Source organism: Echiichthys vipera, assembly GCF_963691815.1.
Source record: "Echiichthys vipera genome assembly, chromosome: 3".
Taxonomy (NCBI): domain Eukaryota; kingdom Metazoa; phylum Chordata; class Actinopteri; order Perciformes; family Trachinidae; genus Echiichthys; species Echiichthys vipera.
The window spans coordinates 15,163,061-15,181,175 of NC_139828.1; the positions used below are offsets into that span (position 1 = coordinate 15,163,061).

The 18,115-nt window shown below is 39.4% G+C and overlaps 1 protein-coding gene across 1 annotated transcript; it reads left to right on the top strand.

Annotated features, from left to right (window-relative positions):
• Nucleotides 1-536: 536 nt before the first annotated feature.
• On the top strand, nucleotides 537-17,792 carry mcoln2 (mucolipin TRP cation channel 2). Its single transcript, XM_083940643.1, has 14 exons — nucleotides 537-655; nucleotides 1,268-1,421; nucleotides 2,648-2,821; nucleotides 3,927-4,083; nucleotides 4,801-4,879; nucleotides 4,964-5,060; nucleotides 5,197-5,296; nucleotides 6,073-6,185; nucleotides 6,476-6,625; nucleotides 8,348-8,449; nucleotides 8,587-8,709; nucleotides 11,526-11,732; nucleotides 12,097-12,230; nucleotides 17,420-17,792. The coding sequence occupies exons 1-14, from the start codon at nucleotides 612-614 to the stop codon at nucleotides 17,454-17,456; spliced, it is 1,671 nt and encodes a 556-aa protein (XP_083796769.1). The 5' UTR covers nucleotides 537-611; the 3' UTR covers nucleotides 17,457-17,792.
• The last annotated feature ends 323 nt before the right edge of the window (nucleotides 17,793-18,115 follow it).

Consider the following 18,115-nt stretch of genomic DNA (forward strand, 5'->3'; position numbering starts at 1 on the left):
GTAGTCTATACAATGTTGTGGTATAGACAGATTCAATATCATGTGTTAACACTTAGAGTAATTAAAAAAACAAAACATTATTGTGTGGTTTACCTACACAGAGCAGATGCTAGCACTCAGGTCAGGATCTGTGGGTCCGCCATGTTTAATTTCACTATGACAACAAAAGCACTTGAACAGGACGCACTGCTTATTTCCAGTTCACAAATGGGGAGGACCATCGCTTCCGTAGCACTTGAAGGCAGCAAAAAAACTGACTGGTTGTCTTATTTTATAGTTTGTGGATTTGAAGGCACTCCAGATACCTAAATGTATGTGCACAAGTACTGGAAAATAAAGAGTTTTTCAATGATATCTCGCCTTTCACTTTATTATTTCTCTGACCATGGGTCCATTTCGATCCTCTCAGTGACACCTGTGTGCTCCCCGGACCTTATGTTGGAAACCTTTGCGCCGCCTGAAACTCATTTCCTGATTGGCCGACTGGAAGGTGCGTGTTGTCACAGAAATACAAGCTGAAGAGACTTTTCTGTGCTGTAAGTGTGTGTCTGACAGCCGTCTGACAACTACATCTACTGGATTAACGTGTGTGTCCACGTGGATAAGCAATCATGGAGTTATTGGTTCGGTATCTGGACAGGAGTAATTCAATTAGGTAAGTTATTTCTTTCTAATCACCTGCGTTCAAGACTAACTCAAGGGCATGTTTCGACATTAAAAAACTTGCTCCAATGTTTGCTATAGTTTTAAATGTTTCTGAAATGTAAAGTGAAGGCTGAACTGCCTGTTTACATAACCTTACCTTAAAACAACAGCAGCAGACATTTCATTAATTACTCCTGACAGGACCAGACAGGTATTCAAAACAAACACATTCAACTGCAAATAACTGTAAAATGTGTAATTTAACAAAAACTTCTATCACTTGTAAAAACATAAATAAAAAAGGAGTAGCCTAGCAGGAGATTTGTACTGTGAGGGAGAGCTTGTGGGCACAAACTGTGAGGGAAAATATTGAAAGTGCACTCCCTGAGCTAACCTTGGACTTAAACCCAGGCAGCACCATGAATGCAGGCAGTGTGCTTGGTACACCGAGTCCTTCCTGTGAGAGATGACCAGTATTGCTCAAGTAAATTATCATGAAATAACTGCTTTCACTTCTGTTTTTTCACCCTCAGTGCTGTAGCCTAACCTGGCCTCTTCCCACTATTTTTTTTCTTCCATTTTGCCTCCCAGCTGTTCATATTCATGTTGTTGTAACTTTCAGCTCCGTCTCGACTCAAGACATTATCAAAGAGGAGAACCTGAGAGATGACCTGAAGTATTACTTCATGAGCCCGTGTGAGAAGTACCGGGCCCGAAGACAAATACCCTGGAAACTTGTGGTGCAAATTCTGAAAATCGTCATGATCACCACCCAAGTATGTACAGCACAGTGGGATTAATGTAGATTAGCAAAAAAGATCCACCCGGAAAACACTTCCTGGAGCTGTAATCTGCCCAAGGAATGTAGTCTACTGTGGTATGAGTGTTTATATTTGTGTGGACACATTTTGACACACAGGGTCCCAGATAATCTGAGTGCATCTGTTTCTTTTCAAATGGAAGATGATGAAATATGTGAACCCACCCATACGTCTGAACCTTGCTCTTCTTGCTGCTGGCTGCTTGTAAAGATGACAATGAAGCGTTTTGTAGATGAGTTCTCGTGTTGTAATAGAACATTATTTTGTTATTTAAGCAGTGGACAAAAGGGATCAAAAACTAACTAATCTTTTATATAAAGGTCCCATATTGTATAAAGTTAGATTTAGAAGCAGGTGGAGGTGCTTTATACATACTGTGAAAGTATCAAAACATTCAATCCACAGAGAAATGCACACAGCCTGTATTCAGAAACTGTCTTTTTCAGTTTGTGATGTCAAAACTATACTTTATGTAGGTAGAGAGTGCTGCTACAGTGCCACTTCTGTCACTCCCCAGTTGCAATGACAATGCAGAGAGGCAGAAAACCAAGGAGGCTAAAAAGAGAAGCAGCAGCATTATATTGCATCATATCATTGGTGAATAACACATGCACAGTTTAAGCTGGTCTGCCAAAAGCAGTTTCTCATAGACCCCCGTGTTTAATAGGCCGTTTTCACAGCATAATTACAAAAAAGTCTGTATGTTTAGGTCATATCTCCATGACAACACTGAGGGGGTGAATTTTTTTGTACCTGGCTAGTTTATTTTATTGGAGGTTAAAGTTTGTGAATAATTAGGGGTGCAGCCTCTTAAGTGACAGCAAGCCGCTGGCCCTCACTTCTCCTCGGAGGTATACGTCAGCCAGATGGACGTATGTCCCCCATACCCCCCCCCCCCCCCAACGTCGCATCAATGCCCTTTTTGAAAGCTTGATATATCCCCTTTTTAAGAAGTAAAATTACAACTAAAAAGTTACTAGCTCGAAAGTCTATGTAAAATTTAAAATGCTGAGGAGTCCAAATCTAATTTAAGTGGAAAACATAACGCAGTCCATTATGATTTCATGCATTACTTAAGTAAAAACTATCATTAAAAATATTTCCAGCTTAAAACAATTATTTCAAAAAATCTTAGTGAATTGGCTTTTGAAAAAAAGCGTGTCGTGTCGTTTCCTCCGCAGCTCATCCTGTTTGGTCTCAACAACCAGCTGGTGGTGTCCTATAAGGAGGAGAACATGATGGCCCTAAAAAACCTGTTCCTGAAGGACTACAGTGGGGTGGATGAGGACGACTACAGTATTGCTGTCTACACCCAACAAAGTGTCTATGACAGTCTGTTTTATGTCCTGGATCAGGCAAGTTCAACCCCCTAACCTTACACACCTACACTGTGCTTCTAGCACATGAAAAGAAAAGTATAACGTAGCGTTCATGTCATGGGGGATGGATGAAATGGATCAGAATAGAGAAATACTTTATTGATCCCAAGCTGGGAAATTGCAGTTTAACAGAAGCATTACACACAGACACATCAAAACAGTAATATAGAAATACAATATAAAAAAATACATAACAAATGTATCAAAAGCGGTCTAGTTGTAGTGCAAATGTAAACATGTAATAGCATAAGGTCAAAAACATATAAGGTGCTTGAGATTATATTGTTCTGAACAGTTTGACTGTTACTGTACTGTGGTCCGCTGTCTGCCCACTGTGTGATGGAGAGGGTGCTGATCATTGTCTATGATAGCTAAAAGGTTTGTTCAGCGTTCTCCTCTCCACCACGGACTCAAGAGACTCCAGCCTGAGAGCAAGTACAGAGCCAGCCTGTTGGTCTGTTGGTGAAGAGATGGGAAAGATCTGCGTGTGAAAAGTTCTGTGCATTGACATTATAGGGTACTTGAATTTGAGTTTAATTACCTTGAACGACCGGGATGAGGAGTCTGTGTTCATGATGTTGACATGAACACTATTTAACTTTATTAACTCTGACATGACTTGAAGGCAGCCTTACTCAAAAGGGTTAGGTTGAACTAATATGTGGTAGGTTTGAGTGTGCATTGTGCTTGAATTTTCCCTTTTCTGAGGTTGTTGGGGGTAGTTTTATATTTTGCTACTGTTAATAATAAAGAAATGAAAACATAGCTTTTTCAAAAATGAAAAAATAATTGGCCGAAGAAGTGATTCAGCTAACAAGGGCAGTTTTATTTTTATTATTTTTAGCGCATCTACGTCCCCTTATTGTATCATTGTACATTTTTAATTAACCGACTTAATCCAAACAGCTTCAAAAGATTAAATGTGATTTAAACTATTTAACGTTACCTGTTAATCTGGAAAAACAGGCTGCTAGGTTTTTTATGAGTTATCTAATATTGGAGCAGGCTTTGTGTTTGTGTTTGACACAGCACTTTTCACTCCAGGACAGTCTGTTTTACCTGAGGCTTCTGATATTTATAGTACAGCCAGTTGGGCCGGCTCTCGGTGGGTCCCATCGCTTACGGTGAAGACGAGGACGGCAAACTGCTGCCTCTCATCATCTGTAAAGAATACTACAAGAGAGGCAGCGTTGAGCCCTCAGACGAGGCCTATGATATAGACGCGCACCTGGAGACCGGTAAGAGGGGAAATTAAAACGACTGTTTATTTAAATACACCCTTATCATTGTTCTGTTCTTAATATTTCACCCCTATAATTCAGATTCTGTTGCAAACCTATTATGTCCCAGTACATGACGAATTACAAACGTGATCACCTGTATGCAAAAGTGGCAGGAAGACAGAAGTACCAGACATTTTACGGAAGTAAAAGTAGCATTAATCACCTTTGTCTTAACTCACTCTTTGACAGATAGGAACTTAAAAGACAATTAATCATCTTGGAGTAAATGGAGTACTTCTGGAGTACTCCAATCTTTAAATAAAAATGCAAAAGTATTAGCATCAAAATTTACTTATAGCACCAATGTAATCATACTTATTATGCAGAATAATTTATATATATTATGTTATTGAATCATTATTATTATTGTTAATGCATCCATGTGCTAAAAAGGTTGGTGCTCATTTTTTATTATATGCTGCTGGGTAGTTTGTGATCTGAATTCATTAATAAAGATTTATTTAGAATTTGTTGATTTATATTTTATAATAATAATCTGAATCTGCAATGTCAATTTAAAAATTGTGTTAGTGTTACTTGTTGTTTTTTGCCAATAAATAGGTTTTCTTTAACTTTCAAATATCAATATCAGTAGAACCTGAATTACTTAGTTATGAGAAGATAGAAGATCTCAATGATGGTGTTTTTCTCTGTTCATATCCTCTCTGTCAGTTTGTATGCCACATGATCCAAAGACTGCAAACCAATGGAAAACCCAGAATTCATCCTTTTTTGATCTGGACTTTTACAGGTATACAGTCCCATCAATGTTCTGTATGTGACTGCTGCAACTGTAACAACTTCCTCTCATTAAAATCCTCCACTTTGCTCTCAGGCTGGTTGACATTAAATTAACCTTCCAGCTGAAAGGAATCAACCTACAGACGGTGCGTTCACGGGAGTTACCTGACTGCTACTCCTTCTACGTTACGGTATGGTGCAGCCATTTTTTCCCCCCTGCTTATAAAATGAAGTGCACATAACCACAGAACCTCATTGCCAACACAGCATAACAACTACTTCTCTCCTTGCTTCGCTAATCTACTTTCTTTTGGTCTTGTCCACTAGATAACATTTGACAACCAGTGTCACAGTGGAAAGGTGAAAATATTCCTGGACATAGACGCTCAGAGCTGCGCGTGTCAAGACTGGAAGATATCTGGGACAGGTAAGGTGTAGTTATCTCACCTAATGGAGAGGTAAAAAAATAATACAAATAATAAAAATAAACCTAAAAAGTATTATTGTAATAAAGTTTAAAGGTTCAAAGGAAGAACCTACATGAGGAAAGGTGCATTTATGTTATATCAATTGATATTATATTTACTTTATTTAATCAGGAAGTCACATTGAGATCTCATTTCCAAGTGAGACCTGAGCACAGAGGAAGACAAAATGAATAAAATAATAGTAATGACAGAAGTATAAGTAAAGTAATAAAATAGCAAAGATTTAAATATACTTTCAGCATGACAAATTGCAAATATTGTAAATGCTCTCTGAAATATCCTTAAAAAAAAATAAAGGTACAAGCTTATTGTTTAAAATGTATATTAATATAGACAATAATATCACAAATTAGTTTATTTACATCACAGCCAATGTAAAATGAATCTCAAAAATCTCTTTCCGCCTGTCGTCCCTGGGCAGGTGAAAGGACAAATTAAAATATGGAGCATAACCATCTACACTACAAAGGCGATATGTTCGATGATCTATTATTGATACTTTAGAATTGCTTATTCACCAAAATCCACATCTTGTGGAAACATAAACAACCAAAATATGAATTCCATATATATATAAATTCCTTTTACTGTTGACTGTTAGTGAGGCGTTGTCCTGTAAACTGTCAGGCTAGCTATCAGTAATGAGTGTGGCAGTTATGTAAAAGATAAACCCTCACACACACACACACACACACACACTTTGTTTCTGTTTCAGCTCAGAAGAACACACACTATCTGCTGGTGTTTGACGGCTTTGTCATCCTCGTTTGCCTCACATCGGCTGTGCTGTGCACCCGCTCCATCGTACTGGCTGTCAGGTTACTCCAGGTCAGCTGTCCAGTCTCACACTGTACAATTTATCAATATAACACATTATCATAAAGGGACATTTTTATTTTTTCTCTTTCTTTCAGTTTTTCTGTTTCTAGTCTTTGGTCTATATTACTTTATTTAGTTTCTGGTTGTTCACTTTCCTCTTCACATTGAGCACAAATCATTCAAATTAAAATAAAACAATATCTTTAGATACCATTGTCATCAACTGGTCTGATCATACTATGTTGTAGATTATTAAAATGTTTCTAAAAGAAACTGAACTTGCACTTGTGTATTTTCAGAGATTCTCCAGATTCTTCCACGAGAACTACAATCGTAAAGTGTGTGAGGATGATCAGAAGGAGTTTCTGAACGGCTGGTATCTGCTGGTCATCGTCAGTGACCTCTTGGCTATAATCGGATCCATACTGAAGATGGAAATACAAGCAAAGGTAAACTGAATCATTTACTCCTGTCTTACTGTATAGGGCCCAAAAACTGACTTGGACTACGTTATATTTCAAATAAACATAAATGAGGAGTAAAAAATCCTTAGTTGAAATGTAAACATCTGAGAGTGTTTTTATACGTTCACATAAAGGTAAAGGTGCGTCAAAGAAGTTTATGTTATGAATTTATTTCTCCTTACACTGTAAAAATGAAGACATAGCTAGGGTAATTAGATCAGGCAAGAAAAGTAAACCTTTTAAGCAGTCATGGCAATAGTAATTTCAGCCCAGAGGCATCGGCTTCGATTTTACATCCTGTGATTTATGAAGCTATTGAGAAATAAAATTCTGGGAGTGTCTCAGTATCCATTGGACTTTGGGTTCAACATATTCAATGCAGACCCCGTAAAGACATGTTTCTCTGAGTCTGTCCGTCCTTTTTATAGCCTCCATGTTGAGTGTTTACTCCGAGCTTTTCAGCAGAAGTAGAAAACAAACTTTATCCTGATACACCCCCCCCCCCCCCCCCCCCGTCTGACCGAGACTTTTGTTTTTACATGATAGCACTGCTGTTGTTCTGCTGAATTTTTAGATTGCTGTAGAGCATAACTCTTGAAGGTCATTACTCTTACTACATCCGCCTGGGAGTTTCCTGCTTTAACAAGTCTTAAGTGAAAAGGGTCTATAAAGGGTCAAATTTGATCGTCTCCAGTAAAGCCTTTCATTTGTCAGGTCAAACAGGGAAATGAAGAAATAACAGAAACAACTGGATTAAACGTTACGGGAAAAATGAAAAATCATTTATTAAACCACGTGACTGGAGTGGTGCTGTATAAGGATGCAGGGAAAACTAAATGTATCTACAGTTGAGGGAAGTTTAGATTTGATCTTATAATAACCACAAACAACTGCTATGACATCGCAAGTCTGTTTCATACAACCACATCATTATGTGCAGACGGCCAGTTCAGGAGGGCCTATTTTGTTGTGAACATTATTATTAATTCTTAAAAATCTATATAAATGGGAATATATATATATATATATATATATATATATATATACTGTATATATATATATATCTTTTATATTGCCATACACGATGACCTTTTTTATGAAAGCAATTTCTCCCTTTGCGTCTTGGCGACACAACGCCCCTTACGCATGCATACAACGGCCTGTTGTGAGCTGTATTGATTTTAAATTATGAAACTTATAATGTCATCAATAAGGTATTCGCTTTATAACCCTAAATCACGAAAGCAAAGTTGTCACATTATGTCACATAAGTAAGTTAACAATTGATAGGATGTTCCTCCATTGCAGTTCCACATTGTACTTTGAGCCCTAATAAAAATACCGGTAACCCACTCAGTTCATGTCACAGTTTGTACCGCGAATGATGCGCCTGTTTCAGTAAAATCCTTCTTACAGTAGTTTAGCTTTAAATTAACCCAACTTCTCCTATGTCCTGACTCTCTGTTAACCTACTTGCTGCACCAAAGATTCGATATGTTTATGGTCACTCTGGTAATTAAACAAACATGTGAAACGCTTGTGCACATTTTATGGCACAGGTTGTATTGCACTTTGTTTGTTGTTTGTGAGGGTGTAACTTTAAATATTGGCTCATCTTAGGGCTTCACGAAGGCCTGATTTCCCAGTAAGACTAAGAGCCAACTTAATTCTCAGTGCTCTTTGTGATTTTGTTTTCCTCTCCTGTAGAGTCTGACCAGCTATGATGTGTGCAGTATCTTCCTGGGAACGTCTACATTACTGGTGTGGGTTGGTGTGATCAGGTACCTGGGATACTTCCAGAAATACAATGTGAGTCTTAAACCTTTTCTCTTATTCTTTGTGGCCTTTCTTTAAAGCCATCTCCACCCCTGATTAAATGTCTTCACACAGTCTTTCACAGGTTTATTAACAATTACTTCATGTCTCAATGCTCCCTGTGTGTCTAGGTGTTAATTTTAACTATGAAAGCAGCCTTACCCAAAGTCCTACGTTTCTGCTGCTGTGCTGGCATGATCTACCTCGGCTACACCTTCTGCGGGTGGATCGTACTGGGGCCGTACCATGAGAAGGTAACTCTCTTAACTGGTCTGAGGAGAGCAGAGGACGGGGAGGACTGAGGTTCAGAGATTAGAGAAGGGAGTTTATGGTGGGGCAGTTGCTGGTGTGTGAATGCCTGCTCTGCACTGGCTGTTATTGTCAGGGTTGTGGGAAATTAGGAGAAGTATCAAGGCTCTTTATTGTGACTCAGCCCCTTTCCTGCAGAACTGCTGAGGCCACAAGAATAAGTAGCATTCAGACTTCCCAAACATGTATGCGTGCACATCTTGAAATTGGCTGAAACCGCATTCTGTGATTGAACACAAGCTTTAAGAAAATCTGTGAAATTACCATGAATACTCACTGGAGTCAGTCTGCATGGAATATGTGTGGTCATTTATACTGGGAAATATGCATTAACAATGACTTATGAAAATGCAACGCAGTTAATAATACAGATGAGCTGTACCAAGTTTATCCTATTTATTGCTATGATCCTTAAAGGTTTTATCCAAATAGTTTCACTTACAGTAGGAGAAAAGTTATCAGACTTTCTCCCACAGTTATTTAGCTTCTGAATGACTGTGTCAACATTACTTATGTCCAGCAAATTGAGGAAACAGCTGAAATTGCTTCCTTGTCCAGAAGTATTTAGTTTTCCGAAGACATTGAATAAACAACCACTAGATGTCAGTATATTCGTTGTCCATGAAACCTCCAGCTTCAATGAGAGCAGCTTTCTGTCCTTTAGACTAAAGTTAGACACCTTAAACTGAGACACACACACACACACACACACACACACACACACACACACACACACACACACACACACACACACACACACACACACACACACACACACACACACACACACACACACACACACACACACACACACACACACACACACACACACACACACACACACACTTTTTAATATGATACAGAGGTGTGTGGTAGTGACAGGGAATAAGAGGGGAGAAAGGTGTGTGTGTGTGTGTGTGTGTGTGTGTGTGTGTGTGTGTGTGTGTGTGTGTGTGTGTGTGTGTGTGTGTGTGTGTGTGTGTGTGTGTGTGTGTGTGTGTGTGTGTGTGTGTGTGTGTGTGTGTGTGTGTGTGTGTGTGTGTGTGTGTGTGTGTGTGTGTGTGTGTGTGTGTGTGTGTGTGTGTGTGTGTGTGTGTGTGTGTGTGTGTGTGTGTGTGTGTGTGTGTGTGTGTGTGTGTGTGTGTGTGTGTGTGTGTGTGTGTGTGTGTGTGTGTGTGTGTGTACGCGCGCGCGCCACAGCTTCGGTTTAGATGGTCATCTTTAACTGGAAGAAAATATGTTTGTGTTTAGCTGTCCTCGCCTGTTAAGATAAATTATTTACGGAAGTCCAAGCAGCAGTGGGCGTCTAAACAAGGCAGTGCTCATACTGTAGGAGAGACAGATGTGAGATAGACTGAGATCACCCACCCCACATCTCACTGTGCGTTTGTCAGGTCAGTTTACGTAAGGATGGATGGACTATAGCCTGAGAATTATCCCATAATGACGCTTTAAATCAATTAAATTTTAATTTGTAAATGACCCTGATTGTACTTTAAATGATGCACAGGATTAGTTGTTAGATGCACTTATGCGTCCATGTCCACCCCTAAAAGAAAAGTTTATATTATGTTTCACATTAATGCCACATTAATTACTGGATGTGAAAGTGACTCAACCTGCTGAGCTGCTATGCGTGCAGTTGATTTTAGCCCTCTGTTTGTCCTAACTTACAGTCAACTGAGTCATGATATTTACATTGCGGTGGCTGGGGGTGTCCCCTGTAGTGAGCCATCAGCCCCTCCAGGATCCTCTGTGTATTTACTGAAGGAATAAACAGAGGATGTTCTAGGACTTGCCATCCCACATGTCTTCAAGTGCTGGAATCCATACTGTTGCAATGGGATGTTGTGTTTAGATACTATCACACCCTGGGGGGACTTTGCCTCTTTGGTTATGTTCTTATCTGGTTTTGGGGCTTTCCCTTTTTGAGCCATCTGTCTCCTCTTTTGTTTTCCCATCTTTACCGTTCCACCTGTGCCAGCAGTCATACTTCTGTCGACATTGTTTCTAACCCTATCTCTGTAAGGGCCAACAGTTTTTTTTGTTTTGTTTGTTTTTTTAAAATGATGGGAAATGTACAGTCACAGTATAGTTTTTAAACTAGTTGTACATGTTGTTTACTTGAACACACTTCTTAGTACTTTTGCATGTCTCATATACTGTATTAGTACTAGGGCCTTTGCTTACTATTAGGTCAGAATTGATTAAATAATTAATCAGCAATTTTGATAATTCGTCAATCAAATTCCCTAGTTCCAGCCTCTCAGTTGTGAGGATTTTCAGCTTTTATTGTCTTATAACTATCTCAAGGTCTTAGAGTGTTTTCAGATTAAGTGGACAAAACGAACACATTTAATAAACCTGACGTAACATAAGGCATTTACAAATTGTGATGAGAATTATTGATTTTGATAATGAAACAAATTGCTGCAGACCTACTGTACCTGTTGTCCCTTAAAATGCAGCTTTGGTTACTTACGACCCCTCGTCACAGTAAACGTAAACGTCATATTTGTGTGCTGGACAATTCAACCAAAGAGTTAAAAAAAAAAATTGAATAGATTTTTTTTAAGTTCCTAAAGATCAAGAAACTCGCATGAAAAATATCCGATTAGAAAAATAACACGTGCAGCAGAAATATCCTCTTCATCATGTCAAAACTCCTCAGATTCATCCTGATTCACGGCCCTTGTGTTAACTGTGTATACTGTGTCACGTTCCTAAAGTCCAGTTGATATCTCCTCTTCTATGTTTCCAGTTTGAGGGCCTGAGTCGTGTAGCGGAGTGCCTGTTCTCCCTGTTGAACGGCGATGACATGTTCACCACCTTCGCGCAGCTGAAGGACAAAAACATTTTGGTGTGGCTGTTCAGCCGAGCCTACCTCTACTCCTTCATCTCCCTGTTCATCTACATGGTCCTGTCTCTCTTCATCGCCCTCATCACCGACGCCTATGAGACCATTAAGGTACTTTTGGTTTTACCGGGGTGAAAGCTGTGGCACTTTATAGGTTCAAATTTGAATCTTTGCACGCCAGTTCAGTAATAGGAACTCTTTGAGAAACATTTCTCAGTGCCCCCCTCAACTGTTTGAGATGTGATCGCTGGGATGAGATATTATGAACATATCAGAGATTATTAAGCAGTAGAAATGTTCCGAAAAAAACAAACCTGCAATTTTGCACTATGCAAGCCAGCATGCTTTTCTGACTATTCTGAACAACAATCCTCTAACATTCTGAACAAAGAAGCAGCAATAATCTCTGCTGTCTAGTATGAAAAGGGTGTGATGTGTTTTAATTGTTTGTATTTCTTTGTGTTTTCATAAACAGAGCTTCCAAAAGGATGGATTCCCGCTGACGGACCTGCAGAAGTTCCTCAGGGAGCAGAAAGATTTTCCCGTTGTAGAGGAGAGCGGTCAGACAGATGTTCAAGTCAGATACTCTGTGTTTTGCTGTTGCCAAAGGTATGATCGTTTTACAGTCATGATCTGATAGTATTTCATCTTTCTTCGCACACTCTGTTGCACACACATTCACACACATTTACAACTATGAGCTGCACTGGACAAATCTGACTTCCCATCACCAAAACACCGGCGAAATCGTTCTGTTATACTTTAACTAAGGGGTATGTAATGATATCTGTAAAAGATGACTTTCTTTTGTTTTAAAATTTTCTTTCCTACACAATCTTTTTTGTGGCAGTACAATGTCTTCTCCTTTGTTTGAGTTGGCACTTTTTAATTAACATGCTCAACTTTGGTTCTTTTCTTTTATGCTGCTGATAGAAAGTTTAAATAAATCCGTCCTTTTCATTATTGGATTTTCTGGGAAAGATGTAGGGCTGTGGCACACCTTTCATTATCTATTAATCTGATGATTATTTTCTATTTTAGTTGATTATTTTGTCTATAAAATATTAGAAAATAGTGAAAAACATCCACTACAGTTCCAAGGTGCCGCGTGCCAAGGTGATATTTTTAATTGTCTTGTTTTGTTCAACCAACGGTTCAAAATCTAAAGATATTCAGGTGACAGTGATATAGACAGAGAAAAGCAACGAATCCTCATAATTTGAGAAGCAAGCATCAAATGTGTGTCATTTTTGTCCCCGAAAAGGGATTTAAACAATTACTCGATTATCAAAATAGTTGCTGCTCAATTTTTTGTCCAATGATTAATCGACCCATTGTTGCAGCTCTAGAAAGATGTATCTGAAGTGGGCTTTAAGAACCAGATGTTGACTTGTTTGATTTCTTTAGAGATTCATCAACAATGTAAAGGAGCAAAACTGAGAAAATTTTAGTAGTTCACTCAAAAAAAGTGGAAACATTTTCATATAAAGTAACATTTCACTCTTGTTGCTACAACAATACATCATACTTGTCTATACGTCCCTGTTTTCTGCTCATTCCTTTTCTATGAACCGATCTCTATCATCAGCAGGCAGCAGACTGGAGTTTCCTCCACGCTGTGGTTTGGCTCAGTCTTACGTGGTCTGAGAGCAATGAAATTAGTGGTGGGAGCTATGCAGACACACCCAGTGATGGGCTGATTACAGAGAAACTGAGGCTGTGCACTGGGAAGAAAACCCCCTCACTCCCCCCTCTTCCACTCGCTCTCACCCCCCAGCCATCGCTCTTTCTTTGCTGTGTTGCCTCCCAAATAAACAGGCCATAGTCAACATTCAGTTAAGACTCAGCCAACTGAAAAGTTGTGTTAAAGTGCGGTGGCTAGTTGGGAGGCGTTATTTGATTTGTGCGCGATGTGTGGTGCAAGTTTAACTCCAGTTGCCTTTTTAAAGCTGAAGAAGTCAAGTTTTTGTCATATTTGCTAAAACTGTCACTTTATCCTAACAGTAGGACATGACAGATAATTTGTAAAAAAAAACCTGCCTTTACCTGTTGCTCCTAATGGCATCTGCTGGATAAAACCCTGCCCGAAGGAAAACAACCCATCAGACCTGAGCAGTCTCTGACACAGTGACAATGATTGCACGTTAACTCCACAACTTGCGTTGCCTGGGTATACCCATGCTGCCTTGTGCACGATTTAATTTCGCCATTGGATTCCATGAATCACATTTTCACCTCTGCGAGGAAATTAATCGCTGAACAGGGAGGGACGGCAAGACGATGACGACGTATCCGACACACAGAAGCTTGTAGTTTGTTTACATCTACGGATCGCATCTTAGAGTTTTTTTCGTTTAAAAACATGTCTGTAGAGTGTCCATATAAAGCGCAACCTTCTTCCCTCATGTTTGTCTTGCACAAATGTCAACAGTTGCTCAACGCCATCGTGTACACGTGAATTTCTGATCCATCGTTGTCTTCCTCACAGAATTTCTGTCGCTCTCATTGCAATCGTAAACCACGTCTCAAATACGCAAAATGAATGTGTGGTTCCCAGTCTAAATCTTTGGTTACCTAAGCCAGGCTATGACTTGCGATCAAGTCGAGCCAAAACCTAATTCACAGCTACTCAGTACACTAAAATTTTAGAAAACACTTTATGCAATAAATATGCAATACGGTAACAGAATCTTGATTCATATTTGATCAGCACTGCCAATTTTCAGTCATTGACACTGAGTTAGAGACTGCTCAGCTCTGAGTGGATGTTTTCCTTCGGGCGTGGTGGAATCTTGCAGATGCCAGAGCTCAACAGTGCGGCCCCATTCATTTTCTATATTAGGATTTTGATTATTAGCCTTAATGTCTTTACCATCAAATGTAGATTTACCATGAGCTATTAGATAGTGAAACGATGATTTATACTCCTGTAGAAGCCACGAGTCGGTATGATATCGACATTGTTTTATTCACAAGCTCGTGGCGAAGTACTACACTACCTACAATCCTAAGCATAACAGCAGCCCGCTGTTACCTTGGAAATGTTGACCGCCCCTGCAATACGCAAACAATTAGTGAGCTGTTATCACTGAACTCTATGGTTGTGTATGTACAGGGTCTTGTTCCTTTTCTTCCGTTTTCCAAATTTGTATTTGCGCCGTAATGTTTTTAAGGTTACGATTCATCTCGTAGCCGGTTGGTGAGGTTCTGTGCTTAAAACTCTTAATGTAAGGTTTTCAATGGAGCAAATTAAAGTCCGACACCGGAGCTGTTCGAAAAGTGGGCGGTCACTGTTGAACTCTATTGGAAGCATTTCTTTTTACAGATTATTTGTTTCTGTAGTGTTGTCAGGATATATTGGTAGTTTCAGCAAATATGACAAGAACTTAATCTCACAAACATTACCTACTTCAGCTTTAAAAAGCACCACAGTATTGTTCACTGGCTCTCTGGTGGGTATTTGTGTTGTTTTTATCACTGTATAACTTATCTGCCTTTCTGGCCATTATTTCCTAATGTGTCTTAATATGGACTGTGTTGCATTTACACAAAGTCATTGCTTCCTCTTTAACTGTCTTTTTCTAGAAAAGTTACAAAGCGTAACTGAAAGCATCACATCGCCAGACTGCGGTGTCTAACTGTGGCTTTTGGTTCTGCATTCCTAAAGATTTGTACTAGTTAGATTTGTGATATAACTTTTAAATACATTGTTAAATTTCCCTGTTTGGATCAGGAAAAGGCTTAGCTGTAAGTAGACACCAGGCTACTTAAAAAACAAGAGTCTGTTGACTGAGTACCGCATTTCCCAGCAAAGCAAGTACTGTAGTCCTTTTTATATATCATTGTGCAGTTTCGTTTTCTGCAATTTCTGCAATTATGTTTGTGAAAATAATTTTAAGTCATGTAATCGGTGGTGGAAAAAAACTGAATATGTTAAAGATGGAAACATTTCCTTACTTACAGAATGTCAGTGTGAATGTTTCCTCTCAGGGCTCTTTCATCATTCTACTTTTACCAGAAATGAACACTATCTGCGGTCTTTACTGCATGCTCCACAATAGTTTTCCATCACCGAGCCATCCGGTTTTCCTGTTCTGGATATCTGAGTGTTAAAGGAAGTCTCAGTTACAGAGCCATTATGTAATAATGTGTAATACGTAATCCAAGACTGAAAATTGAATATGCATCTTCTCCGTGGAGATGAGCGTAAAACTGCCAGTGGCCTTTTTAGAGTTGGCTCTATTTACTCTCGTAAAGTTGCACAGATCACACTCATTTACGTCTGTAATTTCATTTTTACAAGCATCTTTGTCTCTCTGTGCTTACAAAAATTAGATCAGTGTTCTCAGCTAACATGTTAATGGGTGAAATTTCATCCGCATGCAATTAGCCTCTTCCTACTGTTATCTTCTTCTACTGCAGTACGTTGCCGTTTGGAAAGAAAGTTGAGGAGCAAGACTCTCCCTTTGTCTGGATTTATAACTTCAAGTAAAACATCAAGTTTGTTTGTCAGTTAAAATTATGTATTGTATTGTGAAGGAAATTGAACGTTTAATGCACAGCTATGGAAAAGGTTGTTATCCTCCATATATAGCTCTTCTGTCTTGCATGTAACTGCTGCTGTTCATAAATTGTATAATACAGCAGCTTGGCCAAAGAATGAATATTATGTTTGCAAGAGATTTGCTAACCTGTGCATACAGTAGTCGGTGCAGTAGTACAGCGTTGGTTTTGCTCTCCAAGAGAACGATTGGCCACAAGTTCTCTCTGTCTGTGAAATATATTCACATCCTCAAACAGCTGGAGCAGTTTGTGGAACAGAGAGTCTGAGACTTGGTCTGCAAACTCTGCAATAAAATGCGCTGCTTATGGCAGATCGTAAAGATGAAGGAAAAAATGCAAACAGCCAAAGTATTCAAGGCGCGTTGTTTTTTTAAAAAAAGACTTGTTTTCAAAGTGCTTATTTTGGGGGGATTTGTTCTCAGATTCTCAAAACGGGTACACAGCCGTCAGAAATCCAGACCTTTTCCTGCATCTCTCTGCGATGTCTCTTGCTTCATCAGGGCATTGTACTGGACAGTTGTGGTGAAGCAGGAGTTGAGCGGTAACGCATAGCTGTGGATTTACCGGTCCATCTACATTCCAACTCTCACCTTTGGTCATTAGCTTTGGGTAGTGACAGAGATGAGACGGTAAATTTAAGCGGTGGAAATTAGTTTCCTCTGTAGGGGGGGCTGGGCTCAGCTGTAGGATGAAGAGCTAAGACATCCGGAGGGAGCTCGGAGTAGAGCTGCTGTTCCTTCACATTGGCGTATGATCAGGATGCCTCCTGGGTGTCTCTCGTTTAGAGGCTTTCTGGGCATGTCCAACTGGTTAGAGACCCAGAACACGCTCGAGAGATCATATATCTTGTCTGGCAGACCTGGAAAACCTTGCTGGCTTGAGGGACGTCCGGGATACTCTGCTTAGCCCTTCTGCCTCCGCGATCTGTCATTGGATAAGTGGATGAAGACGGATGGATGGTGTTTCGAGAAACCTCGCCAATCTAAACAAGCCGCTGTGGGGTTGAATTTAACTTCCTGTGACCTTTGAGATGTGATGGATGTAACATCTCAAAAGAAACAGGACTTAAATGTTTTAGAATATAGGTTAATGTCACTGAAAAACTGTGAGATATTTGCTGATAGATCAGTTAAGCACCCTTATAATAACCTTAAGTATAGAGCGTGTACTTTTATATGGTGGTGTTGATGAAAGACTGGGTGTCTCATATTACCTTTTGGATCATGTTGTTGCAGAGTTCCTGAAAGTGACGATGTCGTACTGATCAGCTGACAGCCGTTCCACCTCTAGAGGATACAGATCAGGGAGGAGGAGGATGCTGGGAACAGGACTTTACACGTCTGATAAAGACTTTGACATCAAGCCATCCCCTGCGAAATCCAGTAAAGTGTAGAGTTACTGAACCATGAAGGGCAATACGAAACACCAGATAAGTTCCCTTTGTTGAACATGAAACTGAAGCTCGATACAAAGAGCTGGAACTGGAAACACAAACATGTTCATGAGTTCACTGGGCCATTTTAAGGTCCATACATGCATTTAGTTGCCAAATAACTGTGTTCAGTGTTTTCTGCGTTCGACTGTGGCAGCAAACACTGGTGCAATGCACCATTATCCAGTGCTGAATGTAATTTATTTGTGTTGTAGTAAAGATTGCATTAAAGCTATATCATTGTTATTATGTGTCCCATCTTTGCAGCAAGTGTGCACATTCAGCCTTTCTTTCAAAACTTGGAGTAAGACTGCAGATTACAAGTAAGCATTTAAAGCTGTAGACTTACTTACATGGTCAATATTATATCGGCGGTGACAGGAAATTGATGTAAAATGTTAATGACATTACAGTGCAAAGTTTTTTCTTGCTCCAAAGGTTTCTCTAAATACCTTCACAGCTAAGATTGAGTAAGACGGGAAGTTTGAATGACAAAACC

Bases quoted from the DNA above. Each gene is read 5' to 3' on its own strand.
- mcoln2 (XM_083940643.1), top strand. From the start codon at position 612: ATGGAGTTATTGGTTCGGTATCTGGACAGGAGTAATTCAATTAG. The intron at 2,822-3,926 runs GCAAGTTCAACC...TGATATTTATAG, and splicing joins TGTTTTATGTCCTGGATCAG to TACAGCCAGTTGGGCCGGCT. The intron at 4,084-4,800 runs GTAAGAGGGGAA...CCTCTCTGTCAG, and splicing joins AGACGCGCACCTGGAGACCG to TTTGTATGCCACATGATCCA.